Here is a 25,861-nt window from a genome sequence, read left to right on the forward strand (position 1 = left end):
TATCAAACAAAACCAAAGTTTCCGACGCTGTGAAAGTACACTGAATGCACCATTTTGCTTGCGTAGCATTAGCAACTAGCAAGTGTGTAGCGTATGTTATTCTGGTTATTCTGTTGTTCCTAATAAGCGTCCTTTCAGCTGTTTAATGACACCACAGTTGGAGTTAAGTGTAAGCATTGTTGGCCTAACGCTAACAGGAAATTAGCATCGACTTCCGGAGTGTTTTTCCTTCAAATAACGAATATCCACACGCAAATCTTGTGGGAACACATACCTGAAGATAAGCTAACACTGCGCAAAGGCTCAAATTCTTCCCAATGTGTGAAAAATGAGTTATTTTAAATAGAATTCAATCGCAACTTTCTTCTGTACTCACTTTAAGTGTGTACGCCATGGATGCACGGCACCACACTGCCCCCCAAGAGGCCAAAATACACACGAACAGTCAGTATTTGTTCTTACTGTTTTTTTCAGTTGCTATTATTTTAATTTATTATATTCTTATTTCACTTTATTTTTATTTTGTCATTGTCCTTTCAAGTATGCATTATATATTTTTTTTAATAAATAATTGACAGATAAATCGGTAATCGGTACTTTTTTTCTGCCAAAAATCGGTAGCGGCCTCAAAAAATGCATAAAGGCGGGCCCCGAGTCCTCACTTACCTTTTGGGCAGTGCTGAGAAGTTGGAAAAGACATATCGTGCCATCATGTCCAGACACGTCTCGGTAAGCTCCAAGTGGACCATTTTCAGCCCCTCATCTGCCTGAGTTACTGCATTTTCATCAGCGGAGCCCAAACTGCAGGTGGTGGTGGAGGTTTGCATCCTACACAACGCAGCAGTAAGACAGAGAAACAAGAGCAAAGCGGAAATGCAATCAGAAGAAGAAACGTGACATCAGAATTTCATTCAACATGTCTATAGAAACAGAGACATGCATGTGTTGCGTGCATTATGGGTAAATAGCACAAGCATGCATGTACAATCACCAACAAAAGCACAAAACAAACAAAACCATGTTAGAAAGAGGCAATTTCTTGCAGGCTACAACACCACATAGGATTTTATCTCTTAGTTAAGCAAATTGGATAAGATCATATTGAATCACGTTTGCACACAAGTTTGACTCAAGTCAAGAACAGTCAAACATATTTCAAAGTCAGATTGCTTTGTAAAATGTTATAGACTTGAAGTGATTCATTTTGTGGGATTAAAAGGTAAACGTCATGCACAACTGTCTGAAATCAAAACAAGTGTTTAAAGCAGTGGTTTTTAAAATCGCTAAAACCCCAGGGGTTGGGCGGAGATGAATTGATTCGGGATGATACGCCTCACTTGGCACACATCATTGGCTACAGGTGATCACGCTGCAGGAAGTTTGCGGCTATGTGATGTCTTTAATTATTGTAATTCCTTCATACTAACTATGTCGAGCAAAACAGAAAGTGGCCGGACGAGTAAGTGCAATATGACATGTATAAAGGAACGTACAGGGCGTTCCACAGGGTTCAATTATGGGTCCTCTGCTGTTTTCATTGTATCTGTTGCCCCTGGGTTCCATCTTAGGCAAACAGCGGTTGTTGTTTTAAAAGTGCTCTATAAAGGTGAGTGATGAGAGTCAGCATCCTAACTGCATAATTTGCAATGTCAAGCTGAGCAACTCTAGTCCAGCAAAATGAGCGATCGAGCAAAACTAAAGGGACACGGAACACTTTCTTAAAACTGGATGAAGATGGAGAATGCAAGAACACAACACTTTCTAAATTCAAGGTGACGAGAGACATATTCGATAAAGAGGCTACTCTCCCTTTTCATTTTGTTCACCAGTAAAACTTATACGGTCCAATAAAGTTTACTTGACCTCCAACAAGGTTAAAAAGCACTGCTTTATACACTACACACTTACCTTTGCCTGTGCTTATAATAATTGTTATATTTCTCTTTTCAACAGCTACTCAAAATTTCAAATGACCGTGAAAGGAGTGCCATTATGTATCAATTTACTAAGACGTTTGCAGCCATTCATTAGAGGAAGTTGGTTAAAAAGACATTGCAGTTGTGTCTATCAAATAAATTCTGCTTTTCCTTATTACTCTGAAATGACAGCAGTTTATTTAGAAAAGGGGTCAGCAACCTTTACTATCAAAAGAGCCATTTTAGACCAAATAAATATAAAAAAAAAATCTGTCTGTAGCCGCAAAACATTTGAACATTATGATTAACAAAGCAGTATGGACATATGGTGATTTTCTGCCTCTCTTCTTGCTTTTTTGGACATTTTATAGCTATTATTTAACTTTTTTTTCCCCTTGTCTTTATCTAGGAATTATCTGACATTTTTGGCAATTTTGTGGACATCTTATGATAATTTTGGGGATTTCTTTTGTTTTTAGGCATTTTATAGTTAATTTTTAAGGACATATGGTAATTTTCTGCCTCTCTTCTTGCTTTTTGGACATTTTATGGCTGACTTTTTTTTTCCTGCCCTTTTGGCTAGGATTTTTCTGAGATTTTTGGCAATTTTGTAGACATATGGTCTTATGGTAATGGTTTTTTTTAGGCATTTTATAGTTCACTTATAAATGTTTTGTTTTCTGACTTTAAAAATAAATGTTCTGACTTTATTTTCAATTTTGTGGACATTTTATGATAATTTGGGGGTTTCTTCTTTTGTTTTTGGACATTTTAGAGTTACTTTTTGAACATTTTTTATGCCCTTTTTTTTTTAAAATGATTTTTTTTTTTTGTCATTTCCAAAGACATTCTGTGGTAATTTTCTGCCTTCCTTTGCTTTTGAACATTTTATGGTTACGTTTTAAATGTTTTCTTTTCTGCTTATTATTTTTTTAATATATATTTTATACTTCTTCTTTTTTTGCAATTTTGTATACATTTATGGCAATTTTCTGCCTTTTAGACATTTTGTGGTAATTTATTTTTAAGTATTTTTACAAACTTTTTCATCTACCTTTCGTCTCTTTTTCTGACAACTTACAAATTTGGCTGACTTTTTTTTTTTTTTTAGAATACTTAATTATTACCTTTTTTTAAAATCTAAATCGCTAATTCATTCAAATATTTTATCTAAAAGTAAATAAATACATAAATAAATAAATAAATATGTAAAAAATAATAATTTCTACTATTTTTTTAAGAGATCAACAGGGAGCCACAGGAGAGGAACTGAAGAGCCACATGTGACTCCAGAGCCGCAGGTTGCAGACCCCTGACTTAGAAAGATATAACTGCCACCTGTTGAGCAGAAATGTAATGACATGTCAAAGTGGGAGAGCTGTGTATCTGACAACTGCAATGTCGGATGTATGAGTCACACAGAAGCTGGTGAACAACTAAAAGCTCAGCATGAAGAATAGAAAGGCCGAAAGTGTGCAAGTGCGACTTTGTGTTGAGATTTGAATTTTTCATAGCTTGTCATCAAACCGTATGACATTCAGCCCAGCTAGTCCCAAAATCCCACTCAAGGAGATTGCCATGGTCATAGCAGCATAGTGCGTGTTCGTGAGGTGAGTGATGCAAAATGACAACCAACATGTCGAGCAAACAACGAAGACTGTTTTGTTGCTGTTGTCCCCATCACTGATCAAGTGACCCATCAGAAAAAAAAAGCAGCAGTGCAGGGTGAGGGTGCACTTGCCAGTCCAGAAAGTTTAAAGAGGAACAAGCCCAAAATTTTCTTTACAATAGTGTTACCCCATATGTGCCACCACTAGTTTAAACACAACATTCTGATTAATAGTCTTTGTGGAATACAAGTTAAGCAACAAATACACTCGTTTTTATCCGGCTCAAGGGGGCAGCCATTTTGCCACTTGCTCTTGAATGAAAATGACATGTTGCTCAGGTGATTACCAATTACAGCTTCAGGTGTGCCATGATTGGTTGTTGCCTGAGCAACTACGATACCATTTTATGTCGACAGCAAGTGGCAAAATGGCCGCCCCCTGTGATAGATAAAAATGACTGCATTTTGTTGCTTAACTCGTATTCCAGAAATGCAAAATTAATCACAAAAGTGTGTTTAGACTTGTGGGACCGCATACCTGTTATTGTAAAGATAATTTTACGGTTGACTTCCCATTTAAAGGAATACTTGACCCAATGAACAATTTTCAGCAGTGAAAAGTTCATATTTTGTCCAGAATTAATTTGATTATTTCATTATTTTTCCATGGTCAATTAATACCTTTGAAAACATTTTTTTGCCTCTTACTGTCGACTAATGATGACATCACCTGTGTTGAGGAAGTAGGTAAGAACCAATCATGGCTCAGTTTGCTGACCAACTCCAGAAAACAGGTGAGCCATGATTGTTCGTTACTTATTTCCTCAGCACAGGTGACGTCATCATCGACCGACAGCAAGTAGAAAAAATACTTTTTAAAAGGTATGAATTGTACGTGGAAAAATAATGAATTTGCCACATTAAATTATAGACAAAATATTAACTTTTTACTGCTGAAAATGGCTCAATGAGTCAAGTATCCCTTTAAGATGACATTACTTTGGATAAGCATGCTTTTTTCCGCTCCCGCCAGCCATTTATTTGTTAATAAGCCAATCAAACCCAGTCAGGATCACAACAAGCAAAACCAAAACATTTGAAACAAAATAAAAATCACGAGTGTTGTCACACAAATCAACCAGAAAAACATCCACAATTCCACATAGATTAAGATGCTTTCCAATGTGTTCTGTAAACACTGCAGCATGCAAAGCAAAATCTACAACAGCAAATGTTTGACACAAATCCTCGCATGCAGCCCCCACTGAAGGCGTCAATGGCAATAAGTGTCCACCCATCTGCATGACAATGACCAAACACCCCATCAACCATCCCATGGAGGAGACAATCAAACGATTGGTGGTGGTAGTTGTTTTTTTTTTTAGTTTGGTTACCCAGAAGACTCTCTAACCTGCGGACCGCATGATCGGAGACACTGATGCTGCGGGATCGGAAAGCGTCCATGGCTGACAGGTCCCGCAGCTCTTTAACTGGAGAGCTGCTGTTATTGGCTACCACCGCTGCCGCCTTCGCCACTTTTGCCGCCCGGAGACTGAATACCACGGCGAAGGGTCGACGGCAATGGGCATGGGTGGAGGTTACAGTGGCGGTGGGTAGTAAGGGGGTGAGTCAACGTCAAGGTGGTTTGGAGGCGATGGGGCGTGTGGTGGTGTGTGATGGTATATCGGGAGGTCGTAGGAATCATCCCCCCCAACGCCATAGCAACACGAGCATGTGAGCCAGCAGCACACACCACACACAGAGGGGCCACAATGTCAAAGGACAAAGGTCACAGGAGAAGGTGGGGGAGGAATGGGGGGGGGGGGGGCGACGTGGAAGGAATCCAGGATGACACGACCACCCCCCAAAACCACAACCGCAACACAGCACCCAATCGCAGGAGGCAGGGGAGGTGCCAAATGAAAATTTGAAAGAAAAAACAAAACAGGGTGAAAATTAACAGCAGTTGAACATTATGAATCAGATTACAGAAAAGTGGAGAACTCAACTGATAAAGAAGATAAAGATCAATTAAAAAGGAAAAAAACTACAGCAGAGGGCAAAATGCTTTTTTGAAACTTAAATAAGAAAAACTGAAATACTCCAGTAGATAAATAAAACAAACTTTTTTTTTTTTTACACAATGAAGACGAAGATCTGGTCAGGAGAAAGACGAACAAAAGGAAGCTTAAGCACAAGAAAACTCAATCTGACATTCTGAACAACACAGACAGAAGGAGCCAACGGATGATTGTTGTGCAATGGGACCGACATTTTCATTTAACACACAATTTACCCACTCGTGAAAATTTCTGATGTCAAAAAGAGATGCATGAGGCACATTTGTGATGCAACTCACCACTTTTACAACCCCTAGCAAAAAGTATGGAATCACCAGTCTTGGATGAGCACTCAGATGTTTTATTCTGTAGATCAAACTCAGATCAAAAGAATGAAACAGTCGTAAGGTCATTCCAAAGTGCAGCATCTTGGCTTTCAGAAACACTAAAAGAAATGAAGAAAAAACATTGTGCTCGTCAATAAATGTTAATTTTATAGAGCAAATGTAGGGAAATAAATATGGAATCACTCCATTCTGAGGAAAAAAAATATGGAATCATGAAAAACAGACAAAGAAAAAACAATCAAAACACATCACTAGTATTTAGCTGCACCACGTCTGGCTTTTATGACAGCTTGCAGTCTCTGAGGCAAGGACTTGATGAGTGACAAACAGTATTCTTCATCAATCTGATGCCAACTCTCTTTGATTGCAGTTGCCAGATCATCTTTGCAGGTCGGAGCCTTGCTGTGGACCATTTTTTTCAATTTCCACCACTGGTTTTTCAATTGGGTTGAGATCTGGGCTGTTTGCAGATCATGACATTGACTGGATGCGTCTTTCTCCAAAGAATGCTTTCAGTTTTTGCTCTGTGGCATGATGCATTGTCATCTTAGAAAATGATTTCATCATCCCCAAACATTTTTTCAATTGAAGGGATAAGAAAGCTGTCCAAAATGTCAATGTAAACTTGTGCAATTATTGACGATTTAACCACAGCCATCTCCCCAGTGCCTTTGCCTGACATGCAGCCTCATATCATCAAGGACTGTGGGAATTTGGATGTTTTCTTTAGGCAGTCCTCTTTGAAATCTCACTGGAACGGCACCAAACAAAAGTTCCAGCGTCATCACCTTGTCCAATGCAGATTCATGACTCATCACTGAAGATAACCTTCATCCAGTCATCCACAGTCCATGATTGCCTCTCCTTAGCCCATTGCAGTCTTCTTTTTTATATAAGCGTCAATGATGGTTTAGCTTTCCTGTATGTAAATCCCATTTCCTTGAAGCCGTTTTGCACAGTTCTGTCACATACATTGACTCCAGCTTCCTCCCATTTCTTCTTCATTTGTTTTGTTGTGCATTTTCTGTTTTCAACACATATGGCCTTTAGTTGTTTGTCTTCCTTGGTCTACAAGTACGCTTGACTTGAACAACCTTCCCATGCTGTTTGTACTTGATCCAGATCTTCGATACAGCTGACTGTGAACATCTTTGGCAACCATACGTGTAGAGTTACCTTCTTCAAGAAGTTTGATAATCCTGTCTTTGGTCTCAAGAGACATCTCCCTTGTTGGAGCCATGATTCTTGCCAATCCACTTGGTCCAGCAGCCCTCCAAGGTGTGATAACTGCACTGTTTTTAACTGCTGACTAACGAGCAGATATCATTTGAGGCAGGTGCCCAATTAAGGAAAGGAAATTGACTGGGTGTGTCCTTATTTTCTGCTCAAAATGGAGTGATTCCATATTTTTTTCCTCAGAATGCAGTGATTCCATATTTATTTCCCTGCACTTGCTCTATAAAAAGTAACATTTACTGACCAGCACAATATTTTTTTCTTCATTTCTTTAAGTGTTTCTGAAAGCCAAGATGTTGCACTTTGGAATGACCATACGACTGTTTCATGCTTTTGATCTGAGTTTGATCTCCACAATAAAATGTCTGAGCGAGTGCTCGTCCAAGACTGGTGATTCCATACTTTTTGCTAGGGGTTGTATGATCGACATGTACAGTGATTGTGAGAAGTCAACCAGGATCCTGTAACGGATTCTGGCAGACTTTAGAGAGAAACTACCGTAACTTTCGTTCAAGTAGGTTCATGATTTGCGCTCAATTGTAAATGAAATATTTATAACATGTAAGACCTCACATATCACAATAAGCCATGAGCAGACCAAAGACAACAGGATGAATGATTTAACGATGTGCTGACGTCTGCTGCGGTTTATGTCTGCTTGATTTGTGGAGGTATGGATTTTAAAAATGTTTCTTTTTCATTTCACAAAAGCAATATATAGTGTAAAATTGCATTGGAACAGCGAGTTTCATTTCTCTTTTCTGCTTTGTCACACGGAAAATGTTTGTTTGGACACCTTTTTTTTTTCCCATGACTTGTCTTTCGAATGAGCTGTCTTTCAAAACTAAAACAAAGGGAAACTATGTAAAAGTAAGAATGCAATACACAGGTAGCTCATTGCTGAGAAAACGTCCATATCTCTCTATATGAGAAATACACTGGATTTCTCATTGTGTGCATGCAAAGTCATGACATGACATGATGTGAAACTTTTGATCTTTCAACATGATGTACTTTTACCCAATACAGGTGATGGACAAGGCAACAAAAACACCTGGATAAAAAAAAAACTAAAAAATATTTTTCTACACTACAGGCCTTTATTTGATAAAATAAACATTTTTGCCACATAGTGTACATCTCTATTTTTTCACACTACAATATTTCACTGCTATCTTGTCCATCCACTGTGCACGAATTTTAAAATGTAAAACAAATCTCTTCAAAACAGACTAATGATCACCATGGCAACCTGGGGGCACTCATTGTAAATGCCAAGACTCTGTTACCTTGGCAACCCCAAGCTTTTTGCACAACAGTGCATGGTGCTTCTTGCTCCTGAGTTACGTCCCCACTAGCAATCGTGTCAGGATGTATTCTTTACCTTTTGGGTCTTTCATTGAGGCTTGTGCTTCGGGCACGAAAGGAACTCTGCTCGTGGCCATCGTCGAATGGCAGCAGGACATTTGAACGCAAACCCTGGGAGAACAAGCATCAAGTAATCAAAAAAAAAAAAAAAAGTGTGTCAAAAGTAGAATTCACGAAAGAAAAATCAAACTAAAGAATTTAAGTCACTCTAAAATGCAAGTAAAAAGACAGGATGAGATGACAGCAATATACAATATAGATACTGTACTATTGCAGAGACATGAGCCCGCACCTTTGTGATGTACTGAACAAAATCTTTACGGAAGGGAAGTCTGCAGCGGATAAACCACATAGCAATCACATGGTGGGCAAGAGATACAATATACTGGTTGAACCTGGCGGAAATGGTAAAAAAATTAAATAAAAAAAATAGTATGTCAGAAAGATTTTGCCTTTTTGTGTGTATATTTGTGAGCACTTACTTGGACGGGTTAGTGTAGGGCAGTGAGATGGCAAACACGCTAACGTATTGCTCAGCTACAAAGTTGGCATAAAGGTGAGGTAGGCGCACCAGAGCTACGTGATGAGAAATAAAACAGCAAAAGCATTTATGTGGGCTGCTTCGTAAAAATGACCTTGACTTTGTAACATTGGTTAAAAAGTGTTTGACTCACTTGAAAGGAACTCAAGCATTGGAGATGCCATGGCAACTGTTGCAGAGATGTGTGTGAGCTTGACGATAAGAGCAGGCAGCAGTTTGATCATGATGTCAGGCATCTCCACCGTGCACATCGTAAGAGCCACCACACACTGCTTGGCACAGCGGTAAATGAGGCCTGTCTCAAGACACTGGACCAACTCTCTCTGAAGAAGAGAAAAGGAAACGTCACTGCAGCTGAGTTCATGGAAGAGTGCAGTGAATCATTTTTCATTTTTTAAAGCCTGGAATGGTTTAACTTTGTGGAAATTTGTGGCTCTTCAGTCCCTCTCCTGTGGCACTCAAAATAAATTAGAAATTATTTTTATTTCATTTTTTTTTTTTTAACATATCCCCATCCATTTTCTTAACCGCTTTTCCTCACTAGGGTCGTGGGGATGCTGGCGCCTATCCCAGCTGGTTTCGGCTGTAATTTTAAAATAAATTGGTCTTCAAATGAATTAATGATTTAGATTTAATGAATAATTAAGTAGTCCAAAAAATGTCCGAGTCCAAATTTTTAAAGTTACCTGAAAAAGATGTTAAAAAAAAAAAAACACACACAAAAAAAAATCACCTAAAAATGTCCAAACAGTGATCATAAAATGTCCAAAATGGAAGCTAAAAAGCAGAAATTTACCATAAAAGGTTCAAAAAATTGCCAAAAAGGACAGAGAATGTAATTTAAAGGGATACTTCACTTATTTAGCCAATTATAGCAATAAATAGTTAATATTTTGTCTATAATTAATTTGATACTTTCATTATGTTTCACGTACAATTAGTACATTTAAAAACACATTTTGCAACTTGCTGTCAACTGAAAATGACATCAGAAGGGCTCAGGTACCCAATCACAGCTCACCTGTTTTTTAGGTTTGGTCATGTGACATACACAAGCTATGATTGTTTACCTGAGCCTTTGTGATGTCATTTTCAGTCGACAGCAAGTTGCAAAATGTGTTTTAAAAGGTACTAATTGTACATGAAAAATAATGAAAATATCAAATTATAGGCAAAATATTAATATTTGACTGCCAAAAATGGCTAAATAAGTAAAGTATCCCTTAAAAAAAAAAAAAAAAAAAAAAAAAAAAAAAAAAAAAAAGGCAGAAAAGAAAATGTCAAACCTAAAATGTCCAAAAACAAAGAAAGACAGAAAATTACAATAAAGATATTTTTGGAATTGCCAAAAAAGTCGTAAAAATTAATTGAAAAAAAAAAGAAAAGAAAAAAAAAGAAAAAGGCAAAAACTTTTTTTTCTTCAATTAAATAATTGTTTCTACTTTTTTACAAAATGTTCAAAAAGTAACTATGAAATGTCTAAAAACAAAAGAAAAAATCCTGAAAATTACCATAAAATGTCAACAAAATTAAAAAAACAAAACAAAAAAAACATATTGCCTAAAATATTAGAGAAAGGCAAAAAAAAAAAAATTTTTAGGAAATGTATGAAAATTGCACACAAAAATAATCCAAAAACTAAAGACGAAAGGTAGAAGAAAATGAATGTCAAAGTATTGGATTGACTAACACTAACACACTGGTTTCTCCATCTCAATGTTTAAATGTTTTGCGGCTCCAGACACATTTTTGGTTATTTATTTGACCTAAAATGGCTCTTTTCACAGGAAAGTTTGCTGACCCTAGTATAGACGAAATTATGGATTATTAATAGTTAACTCATTTACTCCCAAAAACGTATAAATACGTTCTTATTTTAAATATTACCTTGCTCACAAAGACGTAATTATACGTTTTGGCTTTGATGCAACCTCTGAACTGAAGAGAATGCTTGAAGCAATGGTAGTTATTACAAAAACGGCCAGCAGATGGCAGCAGAGTATAAGAGCGCAAAAAGCTCTTTTCCTGACTGTTTTAAACAGATGTGTGAATAATGATGAAACTTAGCAATATTCTAATGCTAATTGATGCAAAATGGAAACAGCTAGAAATGCACTTTTTTTTTTCCTGATGAAAGAAGAGACTTTAATCTTTCTTTTGGTAGGTTCCATGTTTTAAAACAATAGGACACAATATGCTATGGGCCTTGCAAAATCAGTCAAAATCCAGTAAAACCGTGAAAATGTCCTGGGAGTGAATGAGTTAAAAACAGCTTAAAGGTTTCGTGTAACCTCTGCTCAGTGGTCAAAGACTGTTTCTACAGACTGTGATATATACTTGTCTTGATTGTTCCAGGGAGGTATGATAGGAGGTGATGGCTGTTAGGACGGGAACCACTGCCAGCTGAACATCCGTTCTTGAAAATCCCTCTGGCGCTTTCACCTACATGCAGAGGAAGCAATCCTGACTTGTCACAGTGAAGTGGCTTTGATAGTGTACATACCTGCACAAGACTAAGAATGTACTACCATGCAGCAGAGAGTCGAACAAAGCTGGTCTAAACTGCAAGGTGATGTTAGCAGCAGAACTTTGTACTGCAGCGTGCACGGCAGTTTCTCCAAGACCAATTTCACCACCTTCCAATCAGTCTCCTGCACAATAAAAGCTTTATTCAGGAGTGTTCACAATATCGGGGTCTGTGGCTAATTTTTACAAATTAAAAAGAAAATGGATGCATGGATGGATAATAATAATAATAATAATAATAATGTGTACCATCTTGAGGCACTGCAAGAGAACACTGAAAGCAGGTGAGTAGGGCAGGTAGGCAAAGCGGATTGGTGTAGTGACAGAAGGAGGAGGAGCTGTGGGAGGAGGAGCGCCAGTGGCAGGTGGAGATGTCGGACCTGGTGGCTTCTTCTCATTTGCTCTTTTTTCTGGTTCCCTGAAAGACAAAAACGTGAAATCAATCAGTGATTAAGGACATATGTGCGTGCGTGTCCGCACTTGCAAGTACTGACCCTATATCACAGTAGCAATAAGGGCTAAACCTCATGGCCCCATCTTTGTTGGGAACACCAACGCGATGAAGAGAGTCTGCTCGCATCCTCAAGAAGAAATCTAGCACCTAAAGACAAACGGATGTTTTAAAATAAAGACAACTGAGCAGAAATGAATCTCGTAAAACTTCCGATGCAGTTGCACTTACTTGTAGTCTGATACTAGAAGCAATCACAGAACAGTACTTGTTCTTGTAGTGGAGTTGCAAATGGCTGATAAGCATTTCATAAACTCGAGAGGCGTGACTGGCTGGCAGACTGTAAAGTTTACTCTAGAGAGAGAAAACAAATTTTGGTAGTTGATTTGTTACTGTTTGTTTTTTATCAAATTATTTTATTTCATATTTACGACAGCATATTAGGGCCACATATTGATATAGATTTGTTTAGAGGACCGGGGCAATATTTCGAGAAAAAAAAACTCACAAATTTACCACTTTATAAAGTCACAAATTTGCAAGGAAAAAATAAATTGGTAAATATGACACTTTATAAAGTGGCAAATTTATGAGGAAAAAAACTTGCAAGAAATACATGTAGCGTACTACGCGACTGTGCCAATACTTTTGGGTCGGGTTTCCAAATAAGGAGATAGTAATTGCTTCCGTAGAGACTAACCATATGATGTTAAGCATTCGGTCTTTGAAGCGTTGTGTACGGCCACTGGCCAGCGACAAACATGCCTCGCTTTGAGAAGGTCCACACCCTGTGATCAAGCAATTTAAATTAATTTGTTAACATGTATATTTACGTTTCTGGAATTATTATTTACATATTCATAAATTTTGGGATTTTTTTTGTACAGTATCTAAGTTATTGTGTCAAATCTGCTGCTCTCCATCATTCACTTGCATTTACCTAAAGTATGCTAGCTTCTGACTGGTTAGTGTTAGTCAGCTGATAGTGGATCAGGAAGTGTTGTTGCTCTAGCTGCTGCGTATAACGAGTAAAGTTTAAATTAAGAATGAATCAGTCAAAATCCTGCCTTTTCATTTTATAAACAGTGTCCCATTAAAGGGATAGTTTGGATTTTTTGACATGAATCTCTATTTCATCCTCACCTCCAGCGTGTGCGATCAGCACTGATTTACCTCTGACAGCGTTCTGTGACGCGAGTCCTGGTCCGGTGTTGGACGAGAGGAAAATAGTATTTTATTTATAACTATTTCCGCGACGACAGCTAACTTGCCGGACTATTTTCCTCTCGTCCAACACCGGACCAGAACTCGCATCACAGAACGCTGTCAAGGGTAAATCAGTGCTGATCGCATACCACTGAGTGAGGATGAAATAGAGATTCATGTCAAAAAATCATAACAATCCCTTTAAGCACCAAATGAATCCTCATATTAGACTATAGCTACGCTACTTGTATTTCTCCTGTTTCTGAGTTTTTTTCCGGCATTGCGAGTTTTTCTCCGAATATTGTCCCCGCCCTCTGAAAAATATATATATTAATACGTGGCCCTAATACGCCATCGTACATATTACTATCAATTCACCTGAAGAATCTCAAGTAGTCCCAGTATTGCAGTCTTGACATCCTCCATTGGCGACTCTGCTGTGTGCTCTGAAACGTCGGCAGGCCCTGAACATACCAGAGAACGGCTTGCAACCTAGAAAGCAGCAATTACAACATACTTGATATGGGCCATAGGTTCCGCTGTGTTATTTGACGTACTCTTACCCGCTCAATAATGTCCAACAGGCTAGTGAAGTGGTGGGTGTTACAGCCCTCAGCCAGATCCACCAAAAGTTGGGTAGCTTGTTTTCTTACAGCCAGGTCTCGGTCTTCGGCGATTCCACTAAGCTGGGGGATCACTACCATTTCTATCAACTCATCCTGAAAGAGAAAATTATTCATTTCCATTACAACTATGGTCATTTACAGTGAAGCAACCTCCTTCGCTCCCGGCTGTTTTACTGGATTTTGACTCATTTTGCAAGGCCCACAGAATATTGTTTTCTATTGCTATAAATACATGGAAATATTAGAGTCACTTCTTTCATCAGGAAAAAAAAAATAGTATATTTATATCAGTTTCAGCTGTGCGACAATTAGCATAAGAATATAGCTAGGTTTCATTATTCACAAATGTGTTGAAAACATTGGGGAAAAGAGCCTTTTGCAACATGGCCCTGGTTGATCTCATACTCTGCTGCCACCTGCTGGCCGTTTTTGTAATTACTACAATTTTTTTTCACCCGTTCTCTGCAGTTGAGAGGCTGCCGCAAAGCCTTCTGTATGCTCTAGTACAGGGGTGCCCAAGTCCAGTCCTCGAGAGCCCCTACCCAGCCTGTTTTCTATGTTTCTCTCCACCAACACACCTGATTCATGGTCAGGGTCTTTATCAGGCTCCTGCAAAGCTTGAGCTGATGAGCTTGATTTTATTCAGCTGCGTTGGACGTCTTTGTAAATCTTTGGGACACTTAATACATTTAAAATAGAACGTATTTATATGATTTGGGGAACAAATGAGTTAATAACATTTTTAAAATTAATAATAACAAATATTTAATTACGGTTATTAACTTCCACTTTTTACACAATTAATTCTATAACTAACATTTGTGTAACATTTGTGACAGCATCACATCAAGCAGAAAATGTGCAAGACAAAAATTAAGAGCACAGGATATTTGGAATGGTCAAGAGCAGTGGTCCTCTCCCACAGCAAACACAGGTGGGAATCGTTATCAGGCTTCTCCAGAGCTTGCTGATTAGCTGATGATATGAATCACCTGTGTTGGCTGCGGAAGACATGACAAAAAGGGTGGACACCTGTCCCAGAGGACCACTGGTCCAGAGGGTGCAATAAAAAATTGAAATTAAATAGTATGCTGTACATACCTCATATAGTTGGCGGTTGGTGCTTAAAACAAAAGACAGGATGTAAAGGACTTTGATCCTGATCACGCTGCGGCTCTCATTTCTTTTAGGGAGACAGTGGACCGGAACCATTATGAAACACATTCACTGTATGCGTGAGACTAAACTATCGTATCAGTGTGTGGATCCCACCTGAAGAATTTCTCCATCAGTCGATGAAGGCTCTGAATCCAGCCATCTTTGGCAGGCTGAATGGACTGGGCCCTGTACGAGATGAGGGTCAGCACCGACGCATCCTGTCACACAAACAGAGCAAGACAGACAGAGATGCTGAATTTTTTTTTTTTTTAAAGTAAGAAAGAAATTGACATTAGAAAGTGAGAAGGCACAAGACTAACAGGTCTTTTGTCGGCACACTTTTCCACCAGAGTGAAGAACTTCTCCGTAGAACCATGGTAACCATTCTGCTCATACAACTCTTCAATTGTTGTCAACAGCTCATAAACGATGGCTTTTAATTCAGGGCTGCCTATTGCCTATGAGGATAATTGAGAATGTTTTGGTAAAAAGGACATTTTGCACCGAAGATGTCTGGTGTGTGCACGTGTACCTGAATCTGCTGCAACAGCCGCTCTATGATGCCCAGTAGAATGTCCCAAGTAACAACTTGCAGCTCCTTGCCATATTTCCTAATCAGTCGGGTGATTGAAAGGACGATTTCATAGGACACTACCTCGTTGGCACACGACATGGCCTTAGTGGAAGAGAGAAGAGGAAATAAATAATCACAGCAGTCACCCTAATTATTTTGCACGTGCATGGAGGGTTGGGAGGTTTACTTCACAAATGTATCACTATCTACTGTTACCAACTACCTGTTAAAAAATGTAGATAGTAATGTAATACAAGTACCATAATACTAATGTAATGATTATTTTTAAATACTTTTGGATTACTCCAGTATCAAATATGTTAAAGACAAATAATAAACACATTTGAATATTTGTCTTGTCTTTTCTGCCTTATGGGTTAATTCAAAGCATAAGAACTGTCACAGACATGCTAACCGCATGCTGCACGTCAGAGAGACAGACAGCTTTAATCGCCTGCAGTCTTAAGGGTCTTTTCTTGTTGCAAGAAAACTTTAGAACATGTTCTTGCAAAAAGGACAGTCGAACGCCTGGTAAATGTTTGGGGCCTTGAACAAACCCTGACATGAAATCAACAATCACTTTATGGAGGTGGATAGACGGATAGACAGAGAGGCTGTGGGTTCACTCCTGGACCCTTGTGACCATGTCCAAGTGTCCTTGAGCGAGATACTGAACCCTAATTTGCTCCCAATGGACTTGGCAGCACCCTGCATGGGAGCCGCCTCCCACTGATGTATGAATGTGTGTGTGGATGGGTGAATGCGAGCCTTTGTAAAGCGCTTTGGGTACCACATGGTATAATCTAAGCGCTATATAAAATGTAGTCCATTTACCATAAGTGCAGAAAGTTCAAATTTCAGACTTATGACATTAGATAAGGACATGCACAGAAAAACAAAACTTGTAATGTCTGTGTGAAACTGATTAGAGCATTATGCCATTAATGGATGTAGACATCTAAAACTATGACAAAAAGCACTTTTTACCTTGTAAAAAGAAGGCAGAACCAGGGTGGGCGTGTTTTTGAGTGCAGGCAGCCTCTGTGCTCCCCACAGTGCCATTCCAACAAAGAACACAGCTCCTCTCAACAACGGCGCATCTTCCATGTACACCCTGATGGACAGCACAGGAAATTAGGGACATCAAATCAAATGAGAGAACCACACCAAGCTAAAAAAAAACAAAACAGTCAAGATTTAACATATTTGTCATGTCACAGCAATGGTATGAGCAATGAAATTATTTTCTTAGTTTTCCAACACTTTTAGAAAAAGACAAAAGAAAATACCCCAAAAATAATATAAGAAGGGTATGTTTCTGAATGTGCATAAGAACAAGTTAAAAAGTTTGTTGATTAGTTTAGTTGCAAAAATGTTTACATAATTTGCAAAAATATAACACAGTGTAAACATTTTAGCACAAGCAGGCCATTGCAGTGTGGTTCACAGCTCCAAATTATGTCCTAATGGGAAAGGGGACAGAACAGCAACAATACCTCTCTTCCATGATGCGGCACATTCTGTAAATAGCACTGTGGCCAAGGTGAGTGCCTAGCACTTTCCTCATCAACTGCATGAGACAATAAAAAAACAAGAAGAGGAGACAGTTAATTTGTTTGTCCTGAAATTAAGAGCATTGAAATGCATTTCTACCTACATTCCAGCAGGATTCACAGAATTCTTTGACATTGACTGTATGGCACAGTGTGACGATGAAGACACAAAGAGAGTCTGAGGGGAGACAGTTGTAACACACCACTGCATCAAGGACTTGGAGAGCCACCTGAAATATATAAAACGTGTCACTGCTACTGTAAGAATTGCATTGTGCCCACCATTCCAACTAATTGTTACATCTACACTTTGGAAAACTAAAGTAAAAGCAACCAACCTCAATATCTGTTGAAGAGGTCGTTCTGTTGCAGAGAAGACAGATTTTCCTGCAAAAAAAAAGAAGAAAAAAATCTTAATCATAGCTAGAAAACAAAGCACGTCTGTAGTATTGGCTGTGCGACTTACTGGACCATGATGGAGACATTTTGGTCCAAGTAACAACTATTGAACTTCACCAGATTGACAAGAACGTGAAGAAAGTCAGAGGTGAGGCCGATGTCCATCCACAACAGGACAAAGCGAGCTAAACGGACAAAAGAGAGATGAGACTCTATGTCATGTATGCTTGCTGAATATAAAGCGCATTGATGATGACTTTATATTGTGAAGACCGCAACAACGACCCAAGTGAAGCATTTACATATTCATCTTATTCACCTATGTCCTCCTCAAGGTATGTGATGTCCTTCCCATTCTCAGTTAAGGCCTTGAAGACTTCCAGTCTGTCGGAAAGATCTTCATTGCATGGTTGGTAGTCTCTAATCACGTTGAAAAAGTAAGCTCTCAGGGCCCCGAGTCGCTCGCCCTTCCAAAGAGAAACATGATTAGGTCTCTGGAAATACATCTGTGAACATTTTCAAAGCATTTGTCTATGTTGTATGTATCAACCTGTCCCTGTATAATAGCCTTGAGCAGCTGAAGGACAGCATGTCTGGCCTCAGGAGGTTGTTCCGGTGTCAGCATGTCCTCCACGGATTTCCACACTGCCTCTACTGCATGCTGCCAAACGCACACACAGTGTAAATGTACGGTAGCTTTTAATAAATGTACATCAGGTATGTACATCAAATGTATGAAAGCACTCACCTCCTCAAATCTTTTTGTTTTGGCGAGATCACAAATGTGATTCATTGTGCGGATGCGGTTACTTGGGCCACATTCAGGGTGGAGCTCCTGAGAAAAAGAAGGGTGAAAGGAAGGTAAAAAAAAAATACAGTGGACATAAATAGGGTCACACACAGCCATGTTCAAATGCCAGGCTTTGTGATGCAAAATATAACAACCATATAAGAAGGGCCAACCAAACCCCCGTCCATGCACTTGTGCTTTACTGTGTATGCTCCGCGTTGGTCCACATCAGTGATTACTAACCTTTATTCAACCAGGGTAGCTATTTTAAGTTTGAAAACTCTTGCAGCACAAACAAAAATGTCACAAAAGTGCATAAGTCAATTATGCCATCTCTGTCACTATTACAAAATAAGTTACTGGCATAGATATATGAGCAAAGATATATTATTTGTTACAAATAAATAATTTTCTGACAATTGGAAAAAAAAAAAAAAAAAAAAAAAAAAAAGATTAAGTTCCTGTGGCGCACCCTAATTAGAGCTTTCACAGCACACTGCACCCCAGCACAATGGTTGGGAAATTAAATTACTCTACTGTAATCCGAATGGTACCCAGGCTCCCTCTAGTGGTATGCGAAAGAACCACTGAATTAAATGTTTAAACTGTGCAAAATGTTATAGTAATCGTAAAGAAAAAAATATATGGTTTAAAAAAACAAAAACATTTTGTCCGCAAAAACTAGCCATATGTTTTTTCTTATTTAAGAAAGAAAAAGGTTGTGTTTTTAGCTTGACTAATTTTGGCATCAACTGTCGCCTCAGCAGAACAGTTAAATGCAGCTTCTGAGGAAGGCAACAGTTGCCGCCGAAACTAGCCAAGGGAAAAACACAACCTTTTTTTGTCTTAAATAAGAAAAACCATACGACTGAAAAAAAAAAGAAAGAAAGAAAAAAAAGAAAGAAAGAAAGAAAGAAAGAAAGAAAGAAAGAAAGAAAGAAAGAAAGAAAGAAAGAAAGAAAGAAAGAAAGAAAGAAAAAAAGAAAGAAATTATATTTTTTAATTTTTGTAATAAGATTTGTCTATTTTTCAATTAATTGAATCTTGGTCATTATGGTGGTACAGTACTTGGAGCGCTGAGTTGTTTTTTTTTGTGGTACTTGGTGTAAAAAGAGTGAGAACCACTGGTCTACATAAATCAGTGTATGAGCAATAAGCATATATTGCAAAGCATTTCCTTCGCCTACATTTTTTAAATTATAATACAAGTACTAAAAAGCATCAAAAATGTTATTAGTGACTAAATGACTCAACTTTCATCACATTGGTGTCAATTTTAAAACATCTCAAGTCATATGCAATCCCATAGCTCTCAAACCTAAGTCCTTGAGGGCCACTATCGTGCACTTTTCAGAGGTTTGACTCCCCCAACACACCTGAATCGAATGATCAGGATCATTATCAGGTTTATTTAGAAGTCTGATCACATCTACAATAGGCAGAACTACGGCCCTCAAGGCCCAGACTTTAACGGCTTTTAACTTACCTTGATGATATCAGCTGTAATGATAAACTCAGACGATTTGTGGTCACTCTGTTTGCTGGGGGGACGTGGGGGTCCAAGACCAAATATCCCCTTCACCTTGTCTTTTAAGCTTTCTTTACTTGGTTGTTTATTCATCCTTTAGCAAAGAGGGTGTGCAGTGTACAATGGAAGGCTGTGAACAGAGTGAAATGCATTACGGCAAGGCAAGTCTATTTCTATAGCCCATTTCATACACAAGGCAACTCAATGTGTTTTACACAAGGAGAGACAACACCTACAAGCATCAACAAACAGTTAAAAACCATTCAGAAGGAGAGAAACCAAAAGTAGCTTACAAATTTTACTAAAAGAATATACATTGACAATGTAGAAACAACATTAAACATCAAACATCAAAAACATTTAGAGCAAAGACGTTTTCGATTTGTGTGCAGCATAACAGTTAAATGCAGCTTCATCATGTTTACTTTGAGCTCTGGGTTCCACTAATTAACCCAATGGGTTTGTATTCAAACAGCAGGTGGTGGTGGTGTTTGGCAGGCATAGTTCGAGGGCAAACGGGGGTGGGGGGGTGTCAGCCAGGAGAAGAGGACCATTATTAAAAGTGCATATGGCCATTTAATTTTAATTGCAGGACTAAACATGATTATCACAAGAAAAGCAAACATCTTGAGTAAAGGTTGTTATTGTGAGGCGCTCACTTTTTTTTTTTCTTCCTTTTTTATTTTATCTTCTTTTTATTTTGAGCCTGGAGGCTGTTGAGTGCAGACGTGCTTTGTTGTGCTCCACAATAAATACGCCATACTTGGCTAAAGAAACTTCATCTTTCCGTCATCCATTCATCCGAATGCATCGTTAAGCTGCCAAAACTTAACAAAGGTGCATCACAGATTTCTGTATGAACCATACTTAAGTCAAATTTAAAAACACAATACACTAGTGTAGCCAATATATTTCATCAAAAATTGCATATTCCGGTCAACTCAAATGCAATGTTGGTTATCAATGGGCAAAGCATAAACCACATATTAAAACCAAATAGGCCTATCATGCAGTAGAAAACGTTTTCAAGATTAGGGTTACATTTAAAGAATGTTTGCCATGTGCACTTGACAGAGGAGCAGAGGGGAACGGAGTGAAGCAAACACAACCCCTTCTCTGCTTCCATTTAACAGCGACATCGTTGTAATTTCCTCTCCGGCCAGAGGACATGGACATCATTAGGACTAAACATTAAACTCGGCTGAATTAAGACAATTGCATCATGATCATGTCGTTGCTGACTGACCCGTTAACTTTACCACTGACTGCAGGAGGCTAGCATTCCTTGAGTGGTAAACACCGCCCCTCTCCTCACCTTATTCGTATTGAGCTCTTTTTTGTGTCATTCAGTCACAGCTTCCCCTCTGCAACTGAAGGAGTGCTAGCCACGTTTGTACATTAAATAGTTATTAAATTCACCCCGCGGGAGGGTTGTTCTGCTTCTGGAGCAAGCACAGCACAATCCTGCACTGATCGGATGACACACCGATGGTCTGACACCGAGACTTCCGGCAAAAACACGTTCGCTGCGCTGTCCCCTGGGAAATGTAGTCCAGTACTAGCTAAACATCACAAACATTTTGTTTTCAGATTACCAAACTACCAAAAACGTTTAATATAATGTAAGTTTACTTTTCGTGAAATACTAATAAAATTATCTTATACTTATTTATTGAAACCAGCAGTTAGTTTTTTTTCCCCTCCCCCTCGAAACAGTGCACTGACTTTAGTTCCTAGGTGTCCCCGTTTTCTTCATGTCCGCCGTGGCGGGAGCATGTTCAGTGCAGTTTTGTGTTTCCGAATGACTTCTCCTTATTTTTCACAAAACATGACAGTTGTCACTCGGAGAGCTGAGAAGGTTGCCAGGTGCACCGCCGCTGTTGCCCCTCTCCGATCCAGACGAGGGGACGCGGATGCCATTTCCTCGGTGGCTGTCAAAGTAGAAGAAGAGGAGGCGAGAATCTCCCAGAAAACAGCCTCCTTGACAACACTAGGTAATATTGAAATTAAGTAGTCCTTTATTCTTCTTGGAATGTTGTCATGGAGACTAGTTCATTTAACACAGTGTGCACAAGTGTGTGATTTTTTTATTTATTTTTATTTCTTACAGTACTAAAATCAAAATAAATGAAAACATGCTTCCACCTCAGTGAATCGGAAATAATAAAATACACATAATAGCTGAGGTCAGCAAAATATAATAATACATGAGGAAAACAAAATAAAAAAATTGGTCCACCCAAATATTACAATATATATATATTTGTCAGGGCAGTGTATAAATTCAATTAAATTCATTAAATTAAACCAACAGAATAATAGACACTCGTTCATTGGGCCATGTGGCTAAATCATGCATTCTAGTTTGTTATTGCATTCTTTCCTCTTCAAGTTGAAATGTGTCATTCTCTCTGTTCAGATGGGAGTCAGGACCTCCTCCAGTTGGCCACCGCTCAACCAAAACTAGAATCAGATGCTCTGTCGTTATCTTCGCTTGGCCGCAGACGGCGACAAATAAAGGTGGAGTACGATGAAGGTGGGTCACCAGTGAAGACGGAGCACTGGGAGCCTCCTGACTGGAAGAAACAGTTGGCACACATTCGAGAGATGAGGAGCAGCCGTGATGCCCCCGTAGATAGCATGGGAGCAGAGAAGTGCTATGACGCAGAGGCTCCAGCTAATGTTGGTCTATATACACTATATTTATATGCTAGTTTAAAAAAAACAACAACTTTGCTTTGACAAAGATTTTCTGAATATGTGTCGTTCTTTATGCAGGTGAGACGCTTCCAGGTGTTGGTGTCCCTGATGCTGTCCAGTCAGACCAAAGACCAGGTGACAGCAGCTGCCATGCAGAGGCTTAGAGAACATGGCTGTACTGCAGAAAAACTCCTGTCTACTGATGAGGAAACTTTGGGGAAACTCATCTACCCAGTTGGCTTCTGGAGGGTAAGGCCACAAAATCTACATTTGAATCGGTGCACAAATTATGCATCTACCTCCTTGACATTTCCGTTTCACTATTCCTTTGTAGAACAAAGTCAAATTTCTGAAGATGACATCGGCCATGCTTGTGAAGGATTATGGAGGGGACATTCCAGACACGGTAGAGGGGCTTGTCCGTCTGCCAGGGGTGGGACCCAAGATGGCTCACCTGGCTATGGATATCGCCTGGGACCAGGTCTCTGGTATAGGTGGGTGTACAATCCAAGCAAGTGGAATCACTTTTATTTCTAATCAGATTTAAAATCAAGTGCAACAGCCTTGAGAATAGACAGTACTACAAATTTGTGGGATATCAACACTGGAATTGGAAGCAAGTCATACATACTTTAGTACACTACATACTTTCATACACTAACCTATTCTTGAAACCTTTACAATAAAGTAGTGTAGTAGTAGCAGTAGCAGTAGTAGTAGTAATAATAGTAGTACACTGAAATGTGGGAAATTTGTCAAAGCATGCATCCCCATTGTGGCTCTTTAGTCCATCTCCTGTGGATCTTAAAAAAATAAAAATATAAAAAGTATTTATTTTTTTTACATATTTATTTATTTATTTATTTTTACATAAAATATTCTTTAATTGAATTTATGATTTAAAACTGAATAATTAACAACTGAAAAAGTGTCATAAAAATATCAAAGTATTGAATTAAAAAAGCAGAAAAGAAAATGTTCAAAAAGTAACCATGAAATGTACAAAAACAAAAGAAAGGCAGAAAATTACCATAAAATAGCTTTGGAATTGCAGTCAGAAAATGTATTTTTTTTAAAAAGGCAGAAAATAAAATGTTTAGAAAGTAACTATAAAATGTCCAAAAACAAAAGAATTCACAAAAATTACTGTAAAATGTAAAATGTACAGAAAATTATGCCCCCCCCCCCAAAAAAAAAAAAGTCCGAATTTTTTTTTTTAAAGCTGAAAGGCAAACCTTTAAAAATTATCAAATGTTAAGAAACAAAAGAAGAAATCCCGTAAATTCCCACAAAATGTACAGAAAATACCCCCCCCCCCCCCCAAAAAAAAAGTCAGAAAATGTATTTAAAAAAAAAAAAAAAAAAAAAAACATTTAAAAAGTATCAAATGTTGAAAAACAAAAGAGGAAATAATGGAAAAATAGCTTAAAATGTTTACAAAATTGCCCCCAAAAAGTCCGAAAATTGTTTTAAGAAAAGGGTGATGGTGGGACGGTGGGTAGGTTCAAAAAGTAACCATAAAAATGTCCCAAAACAAAAGAATTCATGAAAATTACCTTAAAATGTCCACAAAATGTATTGCCAAAAATGTCAGAAAATTGATGGCAAAAAGACCTAAAATGTTCAAAAACGGAGATGCTTGCAAAAAAAAAATCAGTAATTTGACAGAAAGGCAGAAATGTCTAAAAATGTGAAAAATTACACACACACAAAAAAAAAAAAAATTACAGTCTTCCCTCGCTGTAACGCGGTTCACTTTTCGCGGTCTCGCTGTATCGCGGATTTTTTTTTAAGTGCAATTTTTCGGATTTTTTTACAGTAATATACCCATTTTATAAAATTTATGAAGGTTTGAACATTGTCAATGTTTGAACAAGAGAGAAATGTGAGAACATGTAAATGCCTCAATGAGAAAAGTGTATAAATTGTGCGGTCGGGGATTTTAGAGCCTTAAAACATTTACAAGAGTTGTAAAACATAAAGCTAACTACTTCGCGGATTTCATTTATTGCGGGTATTTTTTGGAACCTAACCCCAGCGGAAAACGAGGGAACACTGTAATCCAAAAACGGAAGATGAAAGGTAGAAGAAAAGGAATCTGAAAGCTCTTAGAAGGCCCAAGAGTTAAGTACTTTAGATTTAACTCTAACACACAGTTTCATCGTCACAATGTTCAAATGTTTTGCAGTTCCAGAGTTTCCTTGTGATGTATTTGGCATAAAATTGCTCTTTTGAGAGTAAAGGTTACTGACGCCTGGTGTAGATTGTTTCCTTCCTCGGCAATGTTGCACGTTTTAAACCAACCTCTAGAGGGCGCCAAAACCATATTGAAAAACAAAGCATTTGAATCATACCTGACATTGGGTGCCATTAGCCTTTAGTTTTTCACTCAAATGCCAACAACATTGCTTGCTCATTTAGTATCTTTTAAATGCGGTCACAGCATTAAAACATATTGTGATGTTACACAGCTGCAAGCATTTTCAATGCCATTTACCGTAGCATTCAAAATTGTCGAACTTCCTCTCACAGGTGTAGACACACACGTGCATCGGATCTCCAACAGACTGGGCTGGCTCATGAAGCCCACCAAGAACCCTGAGGCAACACGCAAGGCTCTACAGGAATGGTTACCCAGGTACAGTACATGCCCTTAAAATCTGTTTAGTAAGTCTATGAATAACTATAAGCTATAAATAGTCATTAATGTCCCTATATTGTAGCCTATGAAGGCTGCAGTCTACAAAAAAAATCTAGAATGATGACTGTTTTCATGCACTAAGGAATTTAAATCAAATTGATCATTTATGAAAGGTTTTCTGGCTATCAAGAATGTAACTGAACAAAAACAGCAATGGCATGTTTCAAGTCATCGTCTTGTGTTAATGCTTGCCAATGTTTACAGGGATCTCTGGAGCGAGATAAACTGGTTACTTGTGGGTTTTGGACAGCAAGTTTGCCTTCCAACCAACCCGCTCTGCTCCCTGTGTTTGAACCAGCATAGCTGCCCGTCCGCGCACCAAAGCTCTCCTGCAAAGCTGCTTAAAGTTCAGTCAGCGCTCTCGCCATCTTCAACTTCTTCCCTCCAAGCAAAAACTGAATCTGGACAAGAAACTGATGTTAATGCAGACACAATAAATGAGCCACAGAGTGTCAACCTCGCCACTCAAAGAAGGAAACTGAACCGCAAGGTTAAACACTAAATAAAACCTCTTGGAGTGTGGTTTTGGTTTTATGCTTTGTCAGTTTAGGAACAAAACAAATACTGTGTTG

The 25,861-nt window shown here is 38.4% G+C and overlaps 2 protein-coding genes across 4 annotated transcripts in view; one reads left to right on the plus strand and one right to left on the minus strand.

Moving 5' to 3' along the window:
• The window catches only part of tsc2 (TSC complex subunit 2), a 34,484-nt gene extending 13,095 nt beyond the window's left edge, over positions 1–21,389 (minus strand). For 2 of the 3 annotated variants that reach the window (XM_077525644.1, XM_077525643.1), the window contains exons 1-27: positions 21,204–21,389; positions 19,847–20,018; positions 18,319–18,405; positions 18,121–18,231; positions 17,890–18,037; positions 17,638–17,755; positions 17,510–17,558; positions 17,276–17,401; positions 17,115–17,188; positions 16,606–16,732; positions 15,577–15,720; positions 15,365–15,502; positions 15,159–15,262; positions 14,988–15,069; positions 13,824–13,979; positions 13,639–13,752; positions 12,286–12,408; positions 12,098–12,204; positions 11,853–12,021; positions 11,606–11,728; positions 11,415–11,519; positions 9,211–9,400; positions 9,019–9,112; positions 8,829–8,931; positions 8,553–8,647; positions 4,937–5,077; positions 667–828 (exon numbers count right to left, since the gene is read on the minus strand). In XM_077525644.1, the coding sequence (XP_077381770.1) occupies positions 667–828; positions 4,937–5,077; positions 8,553–8,647; positions 8,829–8,931; positions 9,019–9,112; positions 9,211–9,400; positions 11,415–11,519; positions 11,606–11,728; positions 11,853–12,021; positions 12,098–12,204; positions 12,286–12,408; positions 13,639–13,752; positions 13,824–13,979; positions 14,988–15,069; positions 15,159–15,262; positions 15,365–15,502; positions 15,577–15,720; positions 16,606–16,732; positions 17,115–17,188; positions 17,276–17,401; positions 17,510–17,558; positions 17,638–17,755; positions 17,890–18,037; positions 18,121–18,231; positions 18,319–18,405; positions 19,847–19,981 (3,125 nt within the window). In that variant the 5' untranslated portion in view covers positions 19,982–20,018; positions 21,204–21,389. The remainder of the gene's footprint in view (positions 1–666; positions 829–4,936; positions 5,078–8,552; positions 8,648–8,828; positions 8,932–9,018; positions 9,113–9,210; positions 9,401–11,414; positions 11,520–11,605; positions 11,729–11,852; positions 12,022–12,097; positions 12,205–12,285; positions 12,409–13,638; positions 13,753–13,823; positions 13,980–14,987; positions 15,070–15,158; positions 15,263–15,364; positions 15,503–15,576; positions 15,721–16,605; positions 16,733–17,114; positions 17,189–17,275; positions 17,402–17,509; positions 17,559–17,637; positions 17,756–17,889; positions 18,038–18,120; positions 18,232–18,318; positions 18,406–19,846; positions 20,019–21,203) is intronic. The other variant, XM_077525645.1, reaches the window with a different exon arrangement.
• Positions 21,390–21,626: 237 nt separating this feature from the next.
• On the plus strand, positions 21,627–25,811 carry nthl1 (nth-like DNA glycosylase 1). Its single transcript, XM_077524473.1, has 6 exons — positions 21,627–21,882; positions 22,308–22,570; positions 22,667–22,837; positions 22,923–23,082; positions 25,121–25,226; positions 25,494–25,811. Exons 1-6 carry the CDS (start codon positions 21,663–21,665, stop codon positions 25,789–25,791), a joined length of 1,218 nt encoding a protein of 405 aa, XP_077380599.1. The 5' UTR covers positions 21,627–21,662; the 3' UTR covers positions 25,792–25,811.
• The last annotated feature ends 50 nt before the right edge of the window (positions 25,812–25,861 follow it).

Source organism: Festucalex cinctus, chromosome 6 (genome assembly GCF_051991245.1).
Source record: "Festucalex cinctus isolate MCC-2025b chromosome 6, RoL_Fcin_1.0, whole genome shotgun sequence".
Taxonomy (NCBI): domain Eukaryota; kingdom Metazoa; phylum Chordata; class Actinopteri; order Syngnathiformes; family Syngnathidae; genus Festucalex; species Festucalex cinctus.